This window comes from Mizuhopecten yessoensis, unplaced genomic scaffold (genome assembly GCF_002113885.1).
Source record: "Mizuhopecten yessoensis strain PY_sf001 unplaced genomic scaffold, ASM211388v2 scaffold11153, whole genome shotgun sequence".
Taxonomy (NCBI): Eukaryota; Metazoa; Mollusca; class Bivalvia; order Pectinida; family Pectinidae; genus Mizuhopecten; species Mizuhopecten yessoensis.
The window spans coordinates 91,893-110,518 of NW_018408906.1; the positions used below are offsets into that span (position 1 = coordinate 91,893).

At 37.6% G+C, this 18,626-nt stretch overlaps 1 protein-coding gene across 1 annotated transcript in view; it reads left to right on the forward strand.

The window, feature by feature from the left end:
• The window catches only part of LOC110467020 (transient receptor potential cation channel subfamily M member 1-like), a 51,612-nt gene extending 33,641 nt beyond the window's left edge, over window positions 1–17,971 (forward strand). The window contains exons 15-30 of the mRNA XM_021523884.1: window positions 109–120; window positions 1,138–1,149; window positions 2,043–2,178; window positions 3,079–3,138; window positions 3,609–3,755; window positions 4,392–4,491; window positions 5,348–5,573; window positions 6,173–6,481; window positions 9,107–9,250; window positions 10,429–10,683; window positions 11,438–11,612; window positions 11,781–11,937; window positions 12,570–12,757; window positions 13,806–13,938; window positions 14,226–14,369; window positions 16,206–17,971. Of these exons, the coding sequence (XP_021379559.1) occupies window positions 109–120; window positions 1,138–1,149; window positions 2,043–2,178; window positions 3,079–3,138; window positions 3,609–3,755; window positions 4,392–4,491; window positions 5,348–5,573; window positions 6,173–6,481; window positions 9,107–9,250; window positions 10,429–10,683; window positions 11,438–11,612; window positions 11,781–11,937; window positions 12,570–12,757; window positions 13,806–13,938; window positions 14,226–14,369; window positions 16,206–16,395 (2,388 nt within the window). The 3' untranslated portion in view covers window positions 16,396–17,971. The remainder of the gene's footprint in view (window positions 1–108; window positions 121–1,137; window positions 1,150–2,042; window positions 2,179–3,078; window positions 3,139–3,608; window positions 3,756–4,391; window positions 4,492–5,347; window positions 5,574–6,172; window positions 6,482–9,106; window positions 9,251–10,428; window positions 10,684–11,437; window positions 11,613–11,780; window positions 11,938–12,569; window positions 12,758–13,805; window positions 13,939–14,225; window positions 14,370–16,205) is intronic.
• Window positions 17,972–18,626: the final 655 nt, after the last annotated feature.

The following is an 18,626-nucleotide window of genomic DNA, read 5'->3' on the forward strand; positions in this document are numbered from 1 at the left end:
AAATTACTAAATGATAATACTGCCTGTTTTGCACACTTTAGATGTGTCAGTGTGTGTTGTATGGTTTTATGATTTATTGAGTCGATTCACTTAATTACTGATATTTAGGTTGGCCGTGGGGTAAGAATGATTTTGAGTCACACTGTGTTATTTTGGGTCCAGTTATTTTTTTCTTTTTCACATTTTTAAGCATACCTAATAAGATGAACCCATTTTGTAAATCTTTGTGCACTTTGTGATGATTTCCCATCTGTTTTCAGGCTAGGTGAACTGTTATTCTTGTATATAAAAACATACATTATATTGTGACATTCATGACATAGCACTTTTTTATAGAGTTTAGATACATATACATGAAATCTACAATAATTAATTAGTAATTTTAACTTCGAATCTTAATACTATTAAGAGAGAAAAGCTTTTGGTAGGACACCAGTCTTTTGCAGAATTACTTCCCTGCATAGTTAAATCCATTTGTACAGCTGGGTAGACTAGAACAATCAGGTTAAAGTGTCTTGTTCAACAACATTACAATAGTGGCTGCACTACATGCAATGCAAACTACAAGCTTTTGGTCATTTTTCTCTTAGATATATATATACTACCCTACATATTATAATCTATATGCACCTTACACATTATACCTGTGAATTGTGTTAGAGTTAAGGATATATGCTACCTTACACATTATACCTGTGATTGATGTTAGAGTTAAGGTTATATACTACCTTACACGTCATACCAGTGGTTTGTGTTAGAGTTAAGGATATATGCTACCTTACACATTATACCTTTGATTGATGTTAGAGTTAAGGATATATGCTACCTTACACATTATACCTTTGATTGATGTTAGAGTTAAGGATATATGCTACCTTACACATTATACCTTTGATTGATGTTAGAGTTAAGGATATATGCTACCTTACACATTATACCTGTGATTGATGTTAGAGTTAAGGATGTATGCTACCTTACACGTTATACCTGTGATTGATGTTAGAGTTAACGATAATACATGCTGTACTACCTTACACATTTATAATACTATAAAGATGATACAGTAAGAATGGAGATTTATTTACAATGCTTACATCTTGAATTGTATTTACCAACTTGCAACCTCACAAATAAAAGGACAAATCCAAGGTAGGCATTATATACTTCATCCATGTTGTTCACATAGCACATATCGCACACATGGATTACGCTTTATGAATAGAGTGTAACTGGAGTGTAATTATAAATACCTTTCACTGTATGTTTACACTGGTGTTCCGTCTTTTCGTATTGCAGAGTTATCTGCTCTTGTGAGCAGGTATTGATTGTTAACTCATTCACCCCTGACATTTTGTAATGAACTATTCCAACCTTTGAGTTGGAAGAGTTCAAATGTGCCTTCAGGAGTGAATGAGTTAAGTCCATGTATTAAACAGAACTTATTCCGAGTTCTCCAATCACAAAACACAACTACTCCAACTTTGCTTCCTCAATTTTTTGATGCATGCTATTTGCAAGTATGATAATGCATGGTACCGATATTTTTTTTTATCTTTACTTAAATATGCTCACCTGGTCAAAGTTTAACATATGCAGTAATGTGGTGTCCTTATTAGTCAACTTTAAATTTAGAAAACTTTAAAAGTTACTTTCTTAGGAAGTAAGGGATTTATCAGGGTATTTTGGGAAACTGACCCTGGTAAAATCGTTTTGTTTGATATGTCAATCAAATTCGGTGTTTCTAAATGCAGATTTCAATTTTGCTACAAGAAAACATGTGACAAAAAAGGCAAAGTCCTACAGAAAACTGCATACAGTAAAATTTTTGCCGCAGTTAATTTTCCCCAGTGAGGTCGAATTTACCTTGACAGCGAATATTAGTACAAAACATACCCTATAAATTAATAACTTGTGAAGGGAAAGTTTAACACTAGGCTGACATGGATTAAACGGGTAAAGGCAAATATTTGGCTGGGCGAAGATTTTGTGATATACAGTTTTAAATTTTTACCTGAGAATTAATGAGCCGTTTTATTTTACAGCAAACCTGGGGAGCCTACCTCTGTTGCCGACCAGTAGAACACCTTGGCAACCAGCCAGAACTGGTGGAACTTGTGGGAAAGACCATTGTTCACATAGTTGGAGACGAGGCAATAAATCCGTACGATGGTTCAAAAAGTAGGATAAATTTATACTTGTCATGATTTGTGTTATGGGAAATCTCTTTTTTCCCTCCAGTAAATAACAAAAGTCTCCTTTTACGACTGATATCATGTAACAAATTCAATTTTAAATTTGTATTAGGGAATTTTTCATGTATAAAAGTGATGTTTCCCATTAGACAAAAAACTGAATTTATTTTTATTAGTTTCTATCCTGTCCTACTTTTTTGGGGGCTAATTGCAAACAAGAACTTGTAAACGAAGTCATAAACATTTTTTTTCAACTTTATAAAATATTTTGATAATTTACCCTTATTTTTTGAGAGCCCGAAGTGGAATGCACAAAATTTACTAACAAGGAACAATCTTTACTCTTCTGTTATTTGAGTTCTGTTCAAACACACATCAAATTACTATCATGTTTATATTCAGGTTTTCAAATGGAAAACAACTGGAAATAATGATATTTACTTCTTTCTGACTGATGAGATTTTATTTGCAGTTTAGTTTTGGAAATACAGTCAAATTTGTATTATGAGAATACTTATAAAGAGTAAATTGCTTCGTGAGGATGATAAAATGGTGGTTTAATAAGGTCAAGGTTGTTTTATTGGGCATTCTCGAGCAGATTCAAATGCAATTTACTGAAAAAATTAAGATTTTTTTTGTCAGTACGCATTAAAACCATATTATTATTTTTTGTCAGTACGCATTAAAACCATATTATTATTTTTTTGTCAGTACGCATTAAAACCATATTATTTTTTTTTGTCAGTACGCATTAAAACCATATTTTTTTTTTTTTGTCAGTACGCATTAAAACCATAATTTTTTTTTGTCAGTACGCATTAAAACCATATTATTATTTTTTTGTCAGTACGCATTAAAACCATATTATTTTTTTTTTAATTTTCAGCTGATAGATTTAAAGTGTGCGACGTGGATCCTTGTATGGGGTACATCGTAGATGACAAAGGTAAGCATCCAAGTTTATATTTGTACTTGTACATTATCATGTTTAAGTTAGCTGTTGTCTGACAAATCTAGCTTGGGTTGTAATTTTGTTGCAGATTCTTTTTTAAAAACTTTTTTTTATTTTACAACAATTGCGAAACAAGTTCTATTAAATGATATTAATCACTCTTGTTGGCCAGTTAGTAGCGGGCAAGGGGTCTTCATTTCGGAGAAAAGCCACGTGGTCATGCAGGTGACCCCATACCTTTTCACGACCTAGTGGGGAATCAAACCCCGGCCATCTTGGTAAAAGGGGATTGCGCTATCCACTGCACCACCCAATTTGTTTCAGATATTGACAAAATTGGTGAATTTCCTTATGATTGAATGATGCTTAATGATTACAAACTTGTTGAATTATCCTTCAAGTTAGTTCATGAGGTTCCTGGACTATGAGAAAGTACCTATAGTGAGGTGTTGTTTTAACTTCAGCGACGGAAAAGTCAATGGCTGGGAAAAAATGGAGGCATGTCAAACATGATTTTGAGCTACCAGAGAGGGAGTTATTTCTATGGGCGCTACTGCTCAATAGAATGGACCTGGCTAAACTCTTCTGGAAGCTAGGAAAGGACCATTTAGGTAAGGCAAAATCTCAAACAAAAATTTAACTGTCTAGACTAGTTTGAAGATGATAGGACTTTAAAACATGTAAAAAGAGTTAGTGTCTTGCAGAAAATTACTTTTCCTTTGTGAACTGTTTTAGATTTGTTTGTTGCTATGAAAGAAATTGTTTACCTCTGTGTAACTTTCTCACGTTTAGTGACTTACAACGGTGAATTTATCGTAACTGTAAATATGACATTAAAAACAAATACAGACATTTTACCCCACCATCATCAGATCATCTTCAGAGGGATCTTTTCTCAATTTTAAATTTAATTTACCCTTTGTCCGTTGTTGTGCATGTATCATTTTGAGACTGATGGTACAAGATGGCTACCTGACGGCCATCTTGAATTTCGGCAGTTCAAGATTGCTATCACTATTTCTCAAGAATTACTGAACAGGTCCTTCTGAAAATGACCTTGGCCCGCTTTTGACTGAAAATGATAAAATAATGTTTCCGATAATATATTACATTTCCCTTTATATCACAGTTGCTTTTATATCACATTTTCTCATGACTTTAAGAAAAATCTATTGTTATTACAATAACTACAATATGTATCATGTGGAAGTGTAGAGTTAGTATCTAAGGATGTTGTATTATTTCAGGTACAGCCCTGTTGGCAGCAGCCCTCTTGAAAGGTCTTGCTAAGGTAGCTGATGGGGAGGAAGAGATTGAGCTCAGTGTATCATTGGAGGAAAGTGCTTTGTAAGTTACCTCCCTTGTTTTCTCCCATACTGTACAGCATGAAATGTTCGTTGTGTATAAACATTCGTGGTTTTTGTGGTTGCATTTGAACCACGAAATCAAATACAACGAATTTAAATGATATGCGTGTCTGCTGTATGCTATTATATAAATATCACATTCATGAGAGGGCGATATTGCATATTTTTATTATAAGGAAGCATTGTTGACAGAGGCGAAGCCGAGGTCAACAATGCTTTCCGAGGGGTGAAAATATGCAATATCGCCCTTCTAATGAATGTGATTTTTATTTTATTATACCGAGTGTCATGTTTAGGTGTTTCACCACTTCACCATTTTTAAAGGTCGACAAACGTTTCAGAAAAGTTTTCACTGGGATGAACCAGGGGCGCATACATTCGGCGCATGTAACAATTTTGGAATAACACCCTGGCACTGGGTCGAACCGTGCATGCATACGTTTGGCGCATGTGATATTTTTTGGAATAACACCCTAGGCACTGGGACGAACCGTGCACGCATACGTTTTGCGCATGTGATATTTTTTGGAATAACACCCTGTCTTCTTTATCTTTGTAAAACGAGGAAGTAATATTGAAAATGTTCACAACTTTCTCAACCAATCAGATTACGAGATTTTAACAGAAATTATAATAATATAGAATATCCATGATATTACGATTATTCTAATAAAAGTTCTTCCATATATTGTTTTTTTTTATGTCATACATTTTGGTTGTGCCAACTTATCAATATCCAAATCTGTTAAAATTTCATAATGAGCTAAAATTTGATTGGGCTAAGATAAGTATATGCGTACAGTATATATATGTCTTGTATGATGTTTGTTGCACAGGATGTTTGAGAAACTGGCCGTGGACGTGTTATCCCACTGTTACAAACATAACAAGGCGCTCGCCCATCAGTTACTGGTACGACAGCTCGTAGACTATGGTAACACTACCCTCCTGCTCCTAGCTGACGCCCACGAACTCATGGACTTTATGGATCACACCAGCTGCCAAACCAAACTGAACAGCGTGTGGAAAGGACGCATGGCTCTCTATACCTCTACATATAAGGCAGGTGTTCTCCAAAAAACTAAACGGCACATAACATCTTTCACATCATTGAGTGTGTTGTGCAAAACTCAGGTGGTTTCGCGGCAAAAATGCAGTCGTAAGCCCAGAGTTTTGAACAGGTTCAAAGTTATTTTTGTGTCATGGGTAACTATTGACATAGGCCCGTATGGTAGGTCTGTCATGTGATGCCCAAACAATATCCTAGGACTCTGTAAGAATAAACCTACTGTACAACTTTCAAATGCACCTCTCCCAAACCTAGGTCAGTCTGCCCGTAGGTCAGTCTCCCAAACCTAGGTCAGTCTGCCCTCTCCCAAACCTAGGTCAGTCTGCTCGTAGGTCAGTCTCCCAAACTTAAGTCAGTCTGCCCTCTCCCAAACCTAGGTCAGTCTGCTCATAGGTCAGTCTCCCAAACCTAGGTCAGTCTGCCCGTAGGTCAGCTTTGAGTTGTGGTAATTTGATTGTAAGACAACCTTCACATATGTGGAGGCATAGAGGGCCATACAACTATTTTAAACGTGTGACTTCCAATTTCTGTTGTTGTATGATATTAGCTCAGCTATGTCAAAAAATATTGACTGTTATAAACTGTGTTTCAGATACTTGCTGCTATGGTGATACCATTCCTTATTCCGGCCATTAAGTTTACCTCGAACAAAAATCCCACCGAGTACCTGGATGACGACGATGCGTTGGACTATGACAACCTTGGCGAGGCCATGGCAGGGGAGGGAACTGCGATCATCAGTAACAGCAGGGTCGCCCCGGAAACAGAAAGTAGATCAAAACAAATCAAGAGAAAGCTGTACCAAGTCAGCTTGGCAGGAACTGGGAAGGACGGCATCAGTTTAGTTTCTGCAATATATCACTTCTACACCGCGCCAGTCACCAAGTTCTATTGGTACACGGTAAGTACAACAAAGGGAGATAAATCTTGTAAAACTTCTACACTGCGCCAGTCACTAAGTTCTATTGGTATACGTTAAGTACAGCAAAGGGAGGTAAATCTTGTTTAACTTCTACACTGGGCCTGTCACCAAGTTCTTTTGGTACACGGTAAGTACAGCAAAGGGAGGTAAATCTTGGAAAACTTCTGCACTGCGCCAGTCACCAAGTTCTATTGGTACACGTTAAGTACAGCAAAGGGAGGTAAATCTTGTTTAACTTCTACACTGGGCCTATCACCTAGTTCTATTGGTATACGTTAATTACAGCAAATGGAAGCAAATCTTGGAAAACTTCTACACTGCGCCTGTCACCAAGTTCTATTGGTATATGGTTAGTACAACAAAAGGAGGTAGATCTTGGAAAACTTCTGCACTGCGCCCGTCACCAAGTTCTATTGGTACACGGGAATAACAACAAAAGCTGGTAAATCTTGGAAACCTTCTACACTGCGCCTGTCACCAAGTTCTATTGGTACACGGGAATAACAACAAAAGCTGGTAAATCTTGGAAAACTCCTACACTGCGCCAGTCACCAAGTTCTATCGGTACATGGTAAGAACAACAAAGGGAGGTAAATCTTGTATATCTTCTACACGGCGCCAGTCACTAAGTTCTATTGGTACACGGTAAGTACAACAAAGGGAGAGAAATCTTGTATAACTTCTACACTGCGCCTGTCACCAAGTTCTATTGGTACACGGTTATTACAACAAAAGGAGATAAATCTTGGAAAACTTCTACACTGTAAGTACAGCAAAGGGAGGTAAATCTTGTTTAACTTCTACACTGGGCCTATCTCCTAGTTCTATTGGTATACGTTAATTACAGCAAATGGAAGCAAATCTTGGAAAACTTCTACACTGCACCAGTCACCAAGTTCTATTGGTATACGTTTAGTACAGCAAAGGGAGGTCAATCTTGTATGTCTTCTACACTGCGCCTGTCACCAAGTTCTATTGGTACACGGTAAGAACAACAAAGGGAGGTAAATCTTGTATATCTTCTCCACTGCGCCAGTCACCAAGTTCTATCGGTACACGGTAATAACAACAAAAGCTGATAAATCTTGGAAAACTTCTACACTGCACCAGTCACCAAGTTCTATTGGTATACGTTAAGTACAGCAAATGGAAGGAAATCTTGGAAAACTTCTACACTGCGCTTGTCACCAAGTTCTATTGGTAGATGGTTAGTACAACAAAAGGAGGTAGATCTTGGAAAACTTCTGCACTGCGCCCGTCACCAAGTTCTATTGGTACATGGTAAGAACAACAAAGGGAGGTAAATCTTGTTTATCTTCTACACTGCGCCAGTCACCAAGTTCTATTGGAACACGGTAAGAACAACAAAGGGAGGTAAATCTTGTTTAACTTCTACACTGGGCCTATCACCTAGTTCTATTGGTATACGTTAATTACAGCAAATGGAAGCAAATCTTGGAAAACTTCTACACTGCGCCAGTCACCAAGTTCTATCGGTACACGGTAATAACAACAAAAGCTGGTATATCTTGGAACACTTCTACACTGCGCCAGTCACCAAGTTCTATTGGAACACGGTAATAACAACAAAAGCTGGCAAATCTTGGAAAACTTCTACACTGCACCAGTCACCAAGTTCTATTGGTATACGTTTAGTACAGCAAATGGAGGTCAATCTTGTATGTCTTCTACACTGCGCCAGTCACCAAGTTCTATCGGTACATGGTAAGAACAACAAAGGGAGGTAAATCTTGTTTAACTTCTACACTGGGCCTATCACCTAGTTCTATTGGGATACGTTAATTACAGCAAATGGAAGCAAATCTTGGAAAACTTCTACACTGCACCAGTCACCAAGTTCTATTGGTATACGGTAATTACAGCAAATGGAAGCAAATCTTGGAAAACTTCTACACTGCGCCTGTCACTAAGTTCTATTGGTACACGGTAAGTACAACAAAGGGAGATAAATCTTGTATAACTTCTACACTGCGCCTGTCACCAAGTTCTATTGGTACACGGTAAGTACAGCAAAGGGAGGTAAATCTTGTATAACTTTTAAACTGCGCCAGTCACCAAGTTCTATTGGTACACAGTAAGTACAACATAGGGAGGTAAATGCACTACTTCTTCACCATACAATGTTTGTTCATCTTTAAAAATAAATCTGTTCCAGTATATCAGACATGCCGCTGTGTCGCTTTACTTTTGGCTGAACAAGGAGAATTAATTAGTCCTGAAAACAGCCATTGTACTGTTCCAATAAGTTTAATTATCCCTTTCTTGAATAATTGGCTTGGATAGAAGGTTGCTGAACAAACATTTCTGGGCGAGACAGACTGATTTAAGTTGCTGTGTAATTACCATTTTGTATCAACTTATCGACGATACAAAAATTTCACATAAGCAAAAATAATTTTCAAGGGGTTTTCTTTGGAAACACAAGGTAACATTGGCCTTCAGATAGAATTATACAGAATAAAAGATTTGATAGAATTTAAGTCAGGTATCAAAATGTTTATTAAAACAATTCTTACTGGGACTTGAGATTGTATCAAGTATAATACTGTCTACCTATTTATGACTGTTTGCCTTTGTTTACAGGTGGCGTACCTCGCTTTCCTTGCAATCTTTTCATACTTTGTGTTGACGAACCTACATCCGACGTCCAGCGTCAACTCACCCTCCAATATAGAGTATGTCACATGGGGCTGGACCATCACCATGGTGATAGAGGAAGTCAGGCAGGTAAGTTGTCATGTCAGGGTTCCAATAGTGTTCAAGTGTCTTAGTGCGATCTGGAGACTGGTGGTATGGTCCAGGAGCCTTGAGATGATTTTCCAGGGTTCTTGGTGTGATCTTTGGACTGGCAGTAGGGTCCAGGGGTCTTGGCGTGATCTTTGGACTGACAAGAGGGTCCTGGGGTCTTGGTGTGATTGTTGGACTGGCAGTAGGGTCCAGGGGTCTTGGTGTGGTCTTTGGACTGGCAGTAGGATCCAGGGGTCTTGGTGTGGTCTTTGGACTGACAAGAGGGTCCTTGGGTCTAGGTGTGATCTTTTGAATGGCAGTAGGGTCCAGGGTTCTTGGTGTGATCTTTAGAATAGCAGTAAGGTACAGGGATCTTGGTGTGGTCTTTGGCCTGGCAGTAAGGTCCAGGGGTTTCAGTGTGGTCTTTGGACTGGCAGTAGGGTCCAGGGGTCTCAGTGTGATCTTTGGACTGGCAGTAAGGTCCAGGGGTTTCAGTGTGGTCTTTGGACTGGCAGTAGGGTCCAGGGTTCTCAGTAGGGTCTTTGGACTGGCAGTAGGGTCCAGGGGTCTCAGTGAGGTCTTTGGACTGGCAGTAGGGTCCAGGGTTCTCAGTTTGGTCTTTGGCCTGGCAGTAAGGTCCAGGGGTCTCAGTGTGGTCTTTGGACTGGCAGTAGGGTCCAGGGGTCTCAGTAGGGGCTTTGGACTGGCAGTAGGGTCCAGGGTTCTCAGTAGGGTCTTTGGACTGGCAGTAGGGGCCAGGGTTCTCAGTTTGGTCTTTGGCCTGGCAGTAAGGTCCAGGGGTTTCAGTGTGGTCTTTGGACTGGCAGTAGGGTCCGGGGTTCTCAGTAGGGTCTTTGGACTGGCAGTAGGGTGCAGTGGTCTCAGTAGGGTCTTTGGACTGGCAGTAGGGGCCAGGGTTCTCAGTTTGGTCTTTGGCCTGGCAGTAAGGTCCAGGGGTTTCAGTGTGGTCTTTGGACTGGCAGTAGGGTCCAGGGGTCTCAGTGAGGTCTTTGGACTGGCAGTAGGGTCCAGGGTTCTCAGTATGGTCTTTGGACTGGCAGTAGGGTCCAGGGGTCTCAGTATGGTCTTTGGCATATTTCTTATATGTGATCTTCACCTTTGTGTCATGTGAGGCATGATATATTTCCTGTTTATGTATTCAACCTTCCTATTCACAGGTATTGACACGCGACCAAAGATCCTTGGTTCACAAGCTTCGGAGCTGGTACTCCAGTGTGTGGAATCGGTTCGATTTGATCATGTATCTGTTGTTCATGCTGTCGGTGATCCTGCGGTTCGTGCTGAGCGAGGACAACTTCACCTGGGCCAGAATGACGTACAGTATCACACTGGCCATGTACTTTCTCCGATTTATGCAGGCCTTCTTTGTTGAGAAAAACATTGGACCAAAGGTCATCATGATTCGGAAGATGGTGAGTGAGACGTTTTTCTACTGTGCAAAGTGATACATGTAGTACCAAAAATGGTACATTTCCTAGAAAACTTGACATAATATCTGCTAGCTATAATATATATATTTTGTATGAAAATTATTAACAATGTTTTTTGTGTCTTTTATTTTTCATTTTGGTCAAAACAATTTTATGTGGAAAAGTACTGAAAAATTAAAAAAAAAAAAAAGTACCCTGAAAAGAGTATACCAAAAAAGTCGGAATCTTTCTTCAATAAAACATTTTAAGACAGAAAAGAGATTTAAGTTAAGATAAACGATAACAAAATATATGTCTAAACATTGAATTACAATGACAGAATCCCAATTCAAAGTTGATTTGAAAAGATTAAAACAGGTACTGAGGAAACAACAAAACAAAAGGAAAACCTGTTTTGAATGGAAATAATAAAAAAGGAAAATTGGAGCCCTATGTTCCAGAAGGGCAAGTGGTTCCTGTGCCACATGTGGGACCCATCGCGATGTTTGCCACCAAATCCAGGAAAAAATTGTAGATCATCAATAAAATCTAATAGGAAGTGATAATATCTTTAATCCTGGTAGATGATGAAATCTCAGAAGACCGAGTATAACTACAGTGCATATTGTATTAGAAAGGAGAATAACATACGTTCATGTTGAATGAAATTTTGAATGGATTTTTGATTGTTCAAAAAAAAACATGCTTATCACGTCTGGATCAAGATCTAATAAAACTTCTTATATTTCGTTTACAGTTGACTGACCTGATGTTTTTCTTCGCCATTCTTGCCGTGTTTGTGCTGAGTTTTGGCATTGCCTACCAGGCCAACCTGTTCCCTAATGACCCTCCGTCCTGGAAACTTCTCAGACAGGTGGTTTACCTCCCCTACTGGCAAATGTATGGCGAGCTCTTCCTGGAGAACATGGAAGGTAAGAAAATTGTGAAAAAAATGACAAGTGTTACAGGCCAAATGGACCTCTTGTGTATTAAATCCTTACCCTACCCTTCCGAAATTAAAAGAATAAAAGATTCGCTGTACAGACTTGTGACGGACTGTTCAAAATTACGTTATGATATAGATAATTCTTGATCAACAGGTGAGGAGCCAAGTTCTTGCACTACCAACGAGACATTGTGGCGGTCCGGAGCACAGGCCCGCTGTGCCGAGAATAATGCAATTGTGCCATTACTACTGGCCGTTTACATGCTGCTGACCAACATCTTACTGGTCAATCTGCTCATTGCAATGTTCAGGTAAATATACCACCGGTCAACTTGTTCTTAATATATATATCCAGGTCATTTCAATGTTGTCGGACCTGTAAATTGAGGGTATTTTGTTGTGAGTATTGTGATGTTATATAACTACACAGTAATGATATAAGAGGATAAAGATTGGTATTTTGTTAATGTACAGTACGTAGTCGGAGGAAAATGTCAATATTATGAATAGGAGAGATAGTTGAAAGAAATAGTCAATCTTTGAGATAAAAAAAGTTTTTTCATTTTAGATTTGAAGCATTTGACATGGGCATAAGCACTTTCAAAGCAAATTTATGTTTTATTGTTCAGTTTTTGGGCCAGTCTGGAGATTTATTTTCATGGTAAAAGTTCAGGGTGTAAAATATAGGAGCAGCAAATTTTTGCAGCGTTTTTCAGCACAAAAATTTGTGTAGGATATGGAGGTGCATAACATATAGGAATTACGTGAGAAATTTTGTGTTAAACAGTACATCTCGAGGCGTAAAAACATTTAGTTAAAACTCTTTTAAAGAAGTTAGGTTTTTGTGGTTTCATTTTGTAACCATGTGAATTAAATTAAACATTGAATGATATAGCAGGAGAATGTGTTATCACAAATTGAATGAAAAGCTTTCATTTTTCAGCGACACGTTTCAGAAGGTCCAAGACAACTCTCTGAAGGTGTGGCGGTTCTACAAATTCTCGCTTGTCTACGAGTACTACGAGCGGCCATCCGTTTTCCCTCCGTTTATCATCCTTAACCATGCTTTCCGAGGAGTACGTTGGCTCATGCACAAGAGCTTTCGGAAATTAAATTACCATGACGATTTCAGTAAGTGACTGTATAGTAACAAGTAATTTGAAAAACATTAGCCCCCTGCTACCTGTGTTAAGAGACCACCCTCAGGAAGTCCAGCAAGTGGTCTCCTAATGCAGGTTAGTTTACCAATGAAATCACTACAGTGAGGATCATTACAAGTGGCCTCTTAACACAGGTGGTGTATTAATGGAGATGGTCCCTTGTGGCAGGGTTAACTTAATCGCCCCCTGAAATTTCATAATGAACTATTCCAACCTTTGAATTTGAAGAGTTCAGATGTGTCTTCAGGGGTGGATGGGTTAACTGCATAATATTTTCTTATTCCCACGTATAATATTACACATTGTTATACTCCCACCATTTGTCCAAGGAAACGTGAGGGTATGAAAGGATTGGGCACAATAATGAGGATACTTAAACAATTATTTGTAATGAAAAAAAAGAAAATGGTACCTTGATAGATATTGACAAAAAGATGAGAATCATTATACAGAGTTATCATCGTGTTACCTTTGAGAAAATGATTTTGATAAGCAAACTGACAGGTTAAGATGTGCTTAAACAAGATTTTACAAAGAGCAGATCTAGGTGAGGGGTTATGGTATTGTGTCCTATGGGACCTTGTGAAATTAAAGAGGGGTGACCGAAAGTAGAGAAAAAATAGCAAACAAAATTGAGACAAATGATAGAGTATTACTTGAAATGTCTCATTAATATCATAAATAGAGAAATCTTTTCCACATTTTCATAATTTTTCACTCATTTGAAGTAACATAAGGAAACCCAAAAATTTAAACAATTCTACCAAACCTTTTACAAGGGAAGTCCAAACAGTGGTCCCTTAACACAGTCATGTTGCCTCTGAATACAGGTTCATTTTAGAAAAAAAATTCAATACAATGTGGTCTCTTAACACAGGTGGTCTCTTAACACAGGTGGTCTCTTAACATAGGTGGTCTCTTTATAGAGGTGGTCCCTTAATAGAGGTTGTTGCATGATCAGATTTGGCCGTAGTTATTACCCTATGTATCTGTGAGTATATGTGTGTTGGTAATTACAGAGCTTCACCTGTCCGCCAGGGACAACACCCGTCTCACATTGTTTGAACGAGAGGCTGTGGAGGATTATCTTCACACGACACGGGAGTTGAAACGGGAGCAGCTCGACTCCAAAGTCACCAACACGTCGGAGAGGTGAAAATGATACTTTAATTACTATTTCTACAAACTTGTCCATGCCTTATCATAGTAAAGTTCTGTAGTCATGAACTGGCTTAAGCTTCCAAAGAACTTATGGGTATAAATGTACATAATATTAAGTATAAGTTAACAAGCTCAATTTTTCAGATGCATATTTTTGCGCACTCGTGATAGATATCAAAATATTAGCAACATCGATGAAATATATTTGGTATTACTGAAGACACTGTTGGAAATCCTCCATGTATTACTGTCTATATTATATATATGATATTCTACAGACTGGAGAAGGTGATAGATGAACTTGACAACATCAAAGATTCCGTAACCAAGGCCTCCGACCACAAAAATTCTCTCATGCAGACCGTGACGGACGTAACGCCACGCGATGTGTCAAGTAGTCTTCTTACCAGTCGGTCAGCAAAGTAAGTCACAAACAACTTCCTCACTTCTCATTATACCCCCGCAACGAAGTTAGGGGTGGTATACTGGAATCACCCTGTCTGTCTGTCTGTCTGTCTGTCTGTCTGTGTCGTCCGCAGTAACTTGTCCGGAAAACTCTTCCTTAATTAACAGGTGGATTTCATTGAAACTTTGCATGAATGATCAGTATCTTATGTAGTTGTGCACCGGCATTTTAATTTGGGATTTCGACCCTTTTTGATGGAGTTATGCCCCTTTTTGCGAAATACTTGTGGACGCAACTCCTCCTTAACAAACAAGTGGATTTCATTGAAACTTTGCATGAATGATCAGTATCTGATGTAGTTGTGCACCGGCATTTTAATTTGGAATTTCGACCCTTTTTGATGGAGTTATGCCCTTTTTTGCGAAATACTTGTGGACGCAACTCCTCCTTAACAAACAAGTGGATTTCATTGAAACTTTGCATGAATGATCCGTATCTGATGTAGTTGTGCACTGGCATTTTAATTTGAGATTTCAACCTTTTTTGATGGAGTTTTGCCCCTTTTTGCGAAATACTTGTTACTGGTTGGAGACAATGGATTGCTTTGCAATGCTTTGCCTTAGTAAGCCTTTAACTTACAGTTCTGGTTTATATAGCAGCGGGGGTATTAGTTAGCCTTTGGCTTACAGTTCTAGTTGATTTCTGTGTCAGTTTAGAAATGACCTGAAATGGATATGTTGAGTGAGTGATTTCAAGGTTTTCATTTGTTGTTTTAATTACTTGCTTGGAAATCTTCATTGATGTTTTGAATTCACCTTTAAACTTTGAAACTTTAAAAATATTGTTCTCAATCACGAAATGTTGTGCTTAGCCATGAAAAATATAATTGCAGATCTTGTATTACAAAAATGTATATGTTTATTCAAAATATATGTGTGTGTAATATCTTGTGTGCTATTTTAATTGTATGTATTTCAATGTTACTTTACTCCTGTGTGTAAACCTATTTGTGTGAAGAGTAAACCCTCACTGTAGCGCTGTCATTTGTCTGGCAAAGTTTTGGCATTGTAAACGAGTTTAGCTCTTTTATATTAAAGGAAACGTTTAAGGGAAAAAAATAAATAATAGTACCTCAAAATATGTTTGCAGTAAGAAAAGAATAAAAGGTGTCATATCAAGGTTTACTGATACTACAAGGAATCTTACAGTGTTATACTTGTACAGTGGAAGTACCCGCTTATTATGATATCCTATTTGCCAGAGAAAAATATCATAATAACCGATATATCATAATAACCGATATATCATAATACCCGATCAAGCTGTTTTCGATCGTTTTTTATGTTGTCTGAAAAATATAAATATAAAAAGATAAATTAATAATTGAAATCATTTGTTCATTGTTATTTATATCAGCGTGTTGGACAAATTCGAGAAGTTGTGGTTTTTTGTCGTCGTAATGATCAGTATGTAAATTCTACTTTCACTTTCAAATATCTTTGAGCATATTCTTAAGAACTATCTTTATACTACATCCTACACTTGTAGCTAACGATATCGTAATGTTACAGTCAATAGGATGAAAGAAGTGATATGAATAGTCATGATTTACCTATTTTGCAACGAGAAGTTGTGTAACATTTTGTCCCGTAATGGACTCATCCAGATATATTGATGGTAGAGTCTACCAAAATTACCTAGGGGTGAAAGGGTTAATACAGGTTCAGTTCATGAAAATCACTACCATGGGGAACATTAAAAGTGGTCTCTTAACACAGGTGGTCTCTTAACAAAGGTGGGTTCATAAGCAGGTTTATCTGTTCGTGTAACGATTTGTCTGTCTTTGCTGCAGGACTACCGTTCCTCAGGATCCGCGGCTACAGGACCAGATGGACCAACTGTCTACTTACGTACGTGAAGAGCTCACCTCCATCCACAACAGCATGCACAACATACAGGCGATGCTGAGGGAGAACCAGCGACAGGCGGTCACTTCTCCGTCGCTGGACATCACACATGTTGCCGCCTCTCAGGACGTGTAAAGCGGTCAAAACTGGACAGCACAAAATTAGTGCTACTGACTGGCAGTGTAACAGGCATCAGTTCTGACATCACACACATTGCCATGTCTAGAGATGCATAAAGGGATCAACATCGGACATCACACACGTTGTCGCTTCAGATAACATACAAGCTGTGGCCACTTCTGTCTGTGTTTAAAGTGGTCAAGACACTGTATGCAGTGGTCAGAACTGGACATCACATATATTACTGTGGTTTCTGACAACATATGAAACGGTCAGTACTGGACATTGCACACTGTAGGTGGCCACCAAAATTATGACAGCTAAAGTGGTTGGGGGGAAAAAATGCATTAACTCTTAAATGTTAACGGAACAAAAGAGAATTTGATTTTGAATCTATTTTCGTCCGGAAAACAAACATTCTCTGTATTGGCCTGCTTTTTGATAACTATAAAAGAATTGAAATTCAATATATGGCTACACTTCAAAGACTACTAGGGGTCTAATATTTCTTTCACCGGCAAAATCACATCTCAGGTCTTGCAGTTCCTAACTCTATATAATACACAACTTAGAGAGGATTAATATTTGTCGTTATTCTCGCGGTTTTGAAAGAAAGTTAGAAACCCACACCTCGACATTTTAACATTGTCAGATGATAGACGATGACAAATACTCAAGAAAGCAATTTAAATATTTTTGTAGTAAATTACTCACATTTTATATTCTAACCAATATAACATAACTGTAAATATCAATTGTTCCATTTTCTATTGCTATAAACACTAACACTGTATCTGTTGAGACAAGAAAATATCGCATTTTTGACTTTCATCATGGCAGCTTCTCTGTTCAAGGTTCTTTAAATGTGATTTTTGTAACTATGGGTTTTTTTTATTCCCTGTCTCATGATAACTCATGCATTTCCTTGCTGAACTTTACATATCCCGACTCTTAACGAGAGTTATATATACTTGTAGCTCAATAATCAAGCTACCTTTGTTCCCAACAAAAATGGTTGAATTGTGAGACAGCTGTGTTTCTGGGACAACTTTTTACAGAAAAAGGCCAAATTGTCCTGTAAGACACTGACTGAGGGAAGAAGTTAACTTGATTGACAATTTTTTCAACTGCATTCATAATTACAGATGACAGATCTGATGGAGTTAAAGCAAAACAATTGGTCCATTTTTTGTTTGAAATTGTCCACATATTATGATATCAAAAGAATACACTGTAAATTTTATGAATGTTATGTATTTTATAAATTAATTTTAGACGATCAAATGTCATTTGAATATAACTCATCGTTTATGTGTTTTAAAATTTTAGTCTTGGTTTCACAACCGTTTACAGAGTGTGCCTAAATTTATATATTTCATTAAGCTCCATTTTGGTGACACTTTTTACTCATTTGCATATAATATTACATGTCACTGATTGGTTGGTGATGCCTCATTTGCATATACATGTCACACTGATTGGTTGGTGACACATGCTTATTTGCATATTTCTTCACTGGTTAGTCATTAGCAACAATATATATATAACTTGTCTGTGATATTTTTGTTGTTGATCATATACAATTGTTTATGATGTTGTAGGTTATAAATGATTTAAATATGGATGCCTATTGAACTAGATTTCAAAACAAAATTAATTACAGAGATTTAATATTTGTTTATTGTTAACATGAATAGACATTGATCATCATTGATGTTATTTATTTTGTACTTTGATGTGTTTTTATGAGAGGGTTTTTAAAAGTGCTGAGTGTATATATGAAAATGATTGCTTTCTCCTCGAAATTAATTCTTTTTTTATATATATATGTAGGCCTTGAAGATTTAAACAGCCTTACTGAGAATTCTTGTCAAAATGTTATTCTGAATTTGTCAAAATGAATAAGCATATGGATCATTTAGTTTTAGATTTTGTTTTTAACCCTTTCACCACTGTAGACCATAATGGACTCATCCATATCAATGCATGGTAGAGTCTACTAAAGTTACATAGGGGTGAAAGGGTTTATTAATCTGATGTCGTAACAATCCTGATCTGGTAGAGTTATCTCCCTTGGCAAATGCGGGTAGGCGTTGCCACCTAGCAATTGATTGAATTGCTCTATAATTTTTTTAAGTAAACTAACATGATTACAGGTAGGTTTTATTAGGATGGGACAAATATTACACGAGTAAGTTTTAGAATTGAATATGTCATGTCTTTCTTAATTTATTACCTCCGGTACA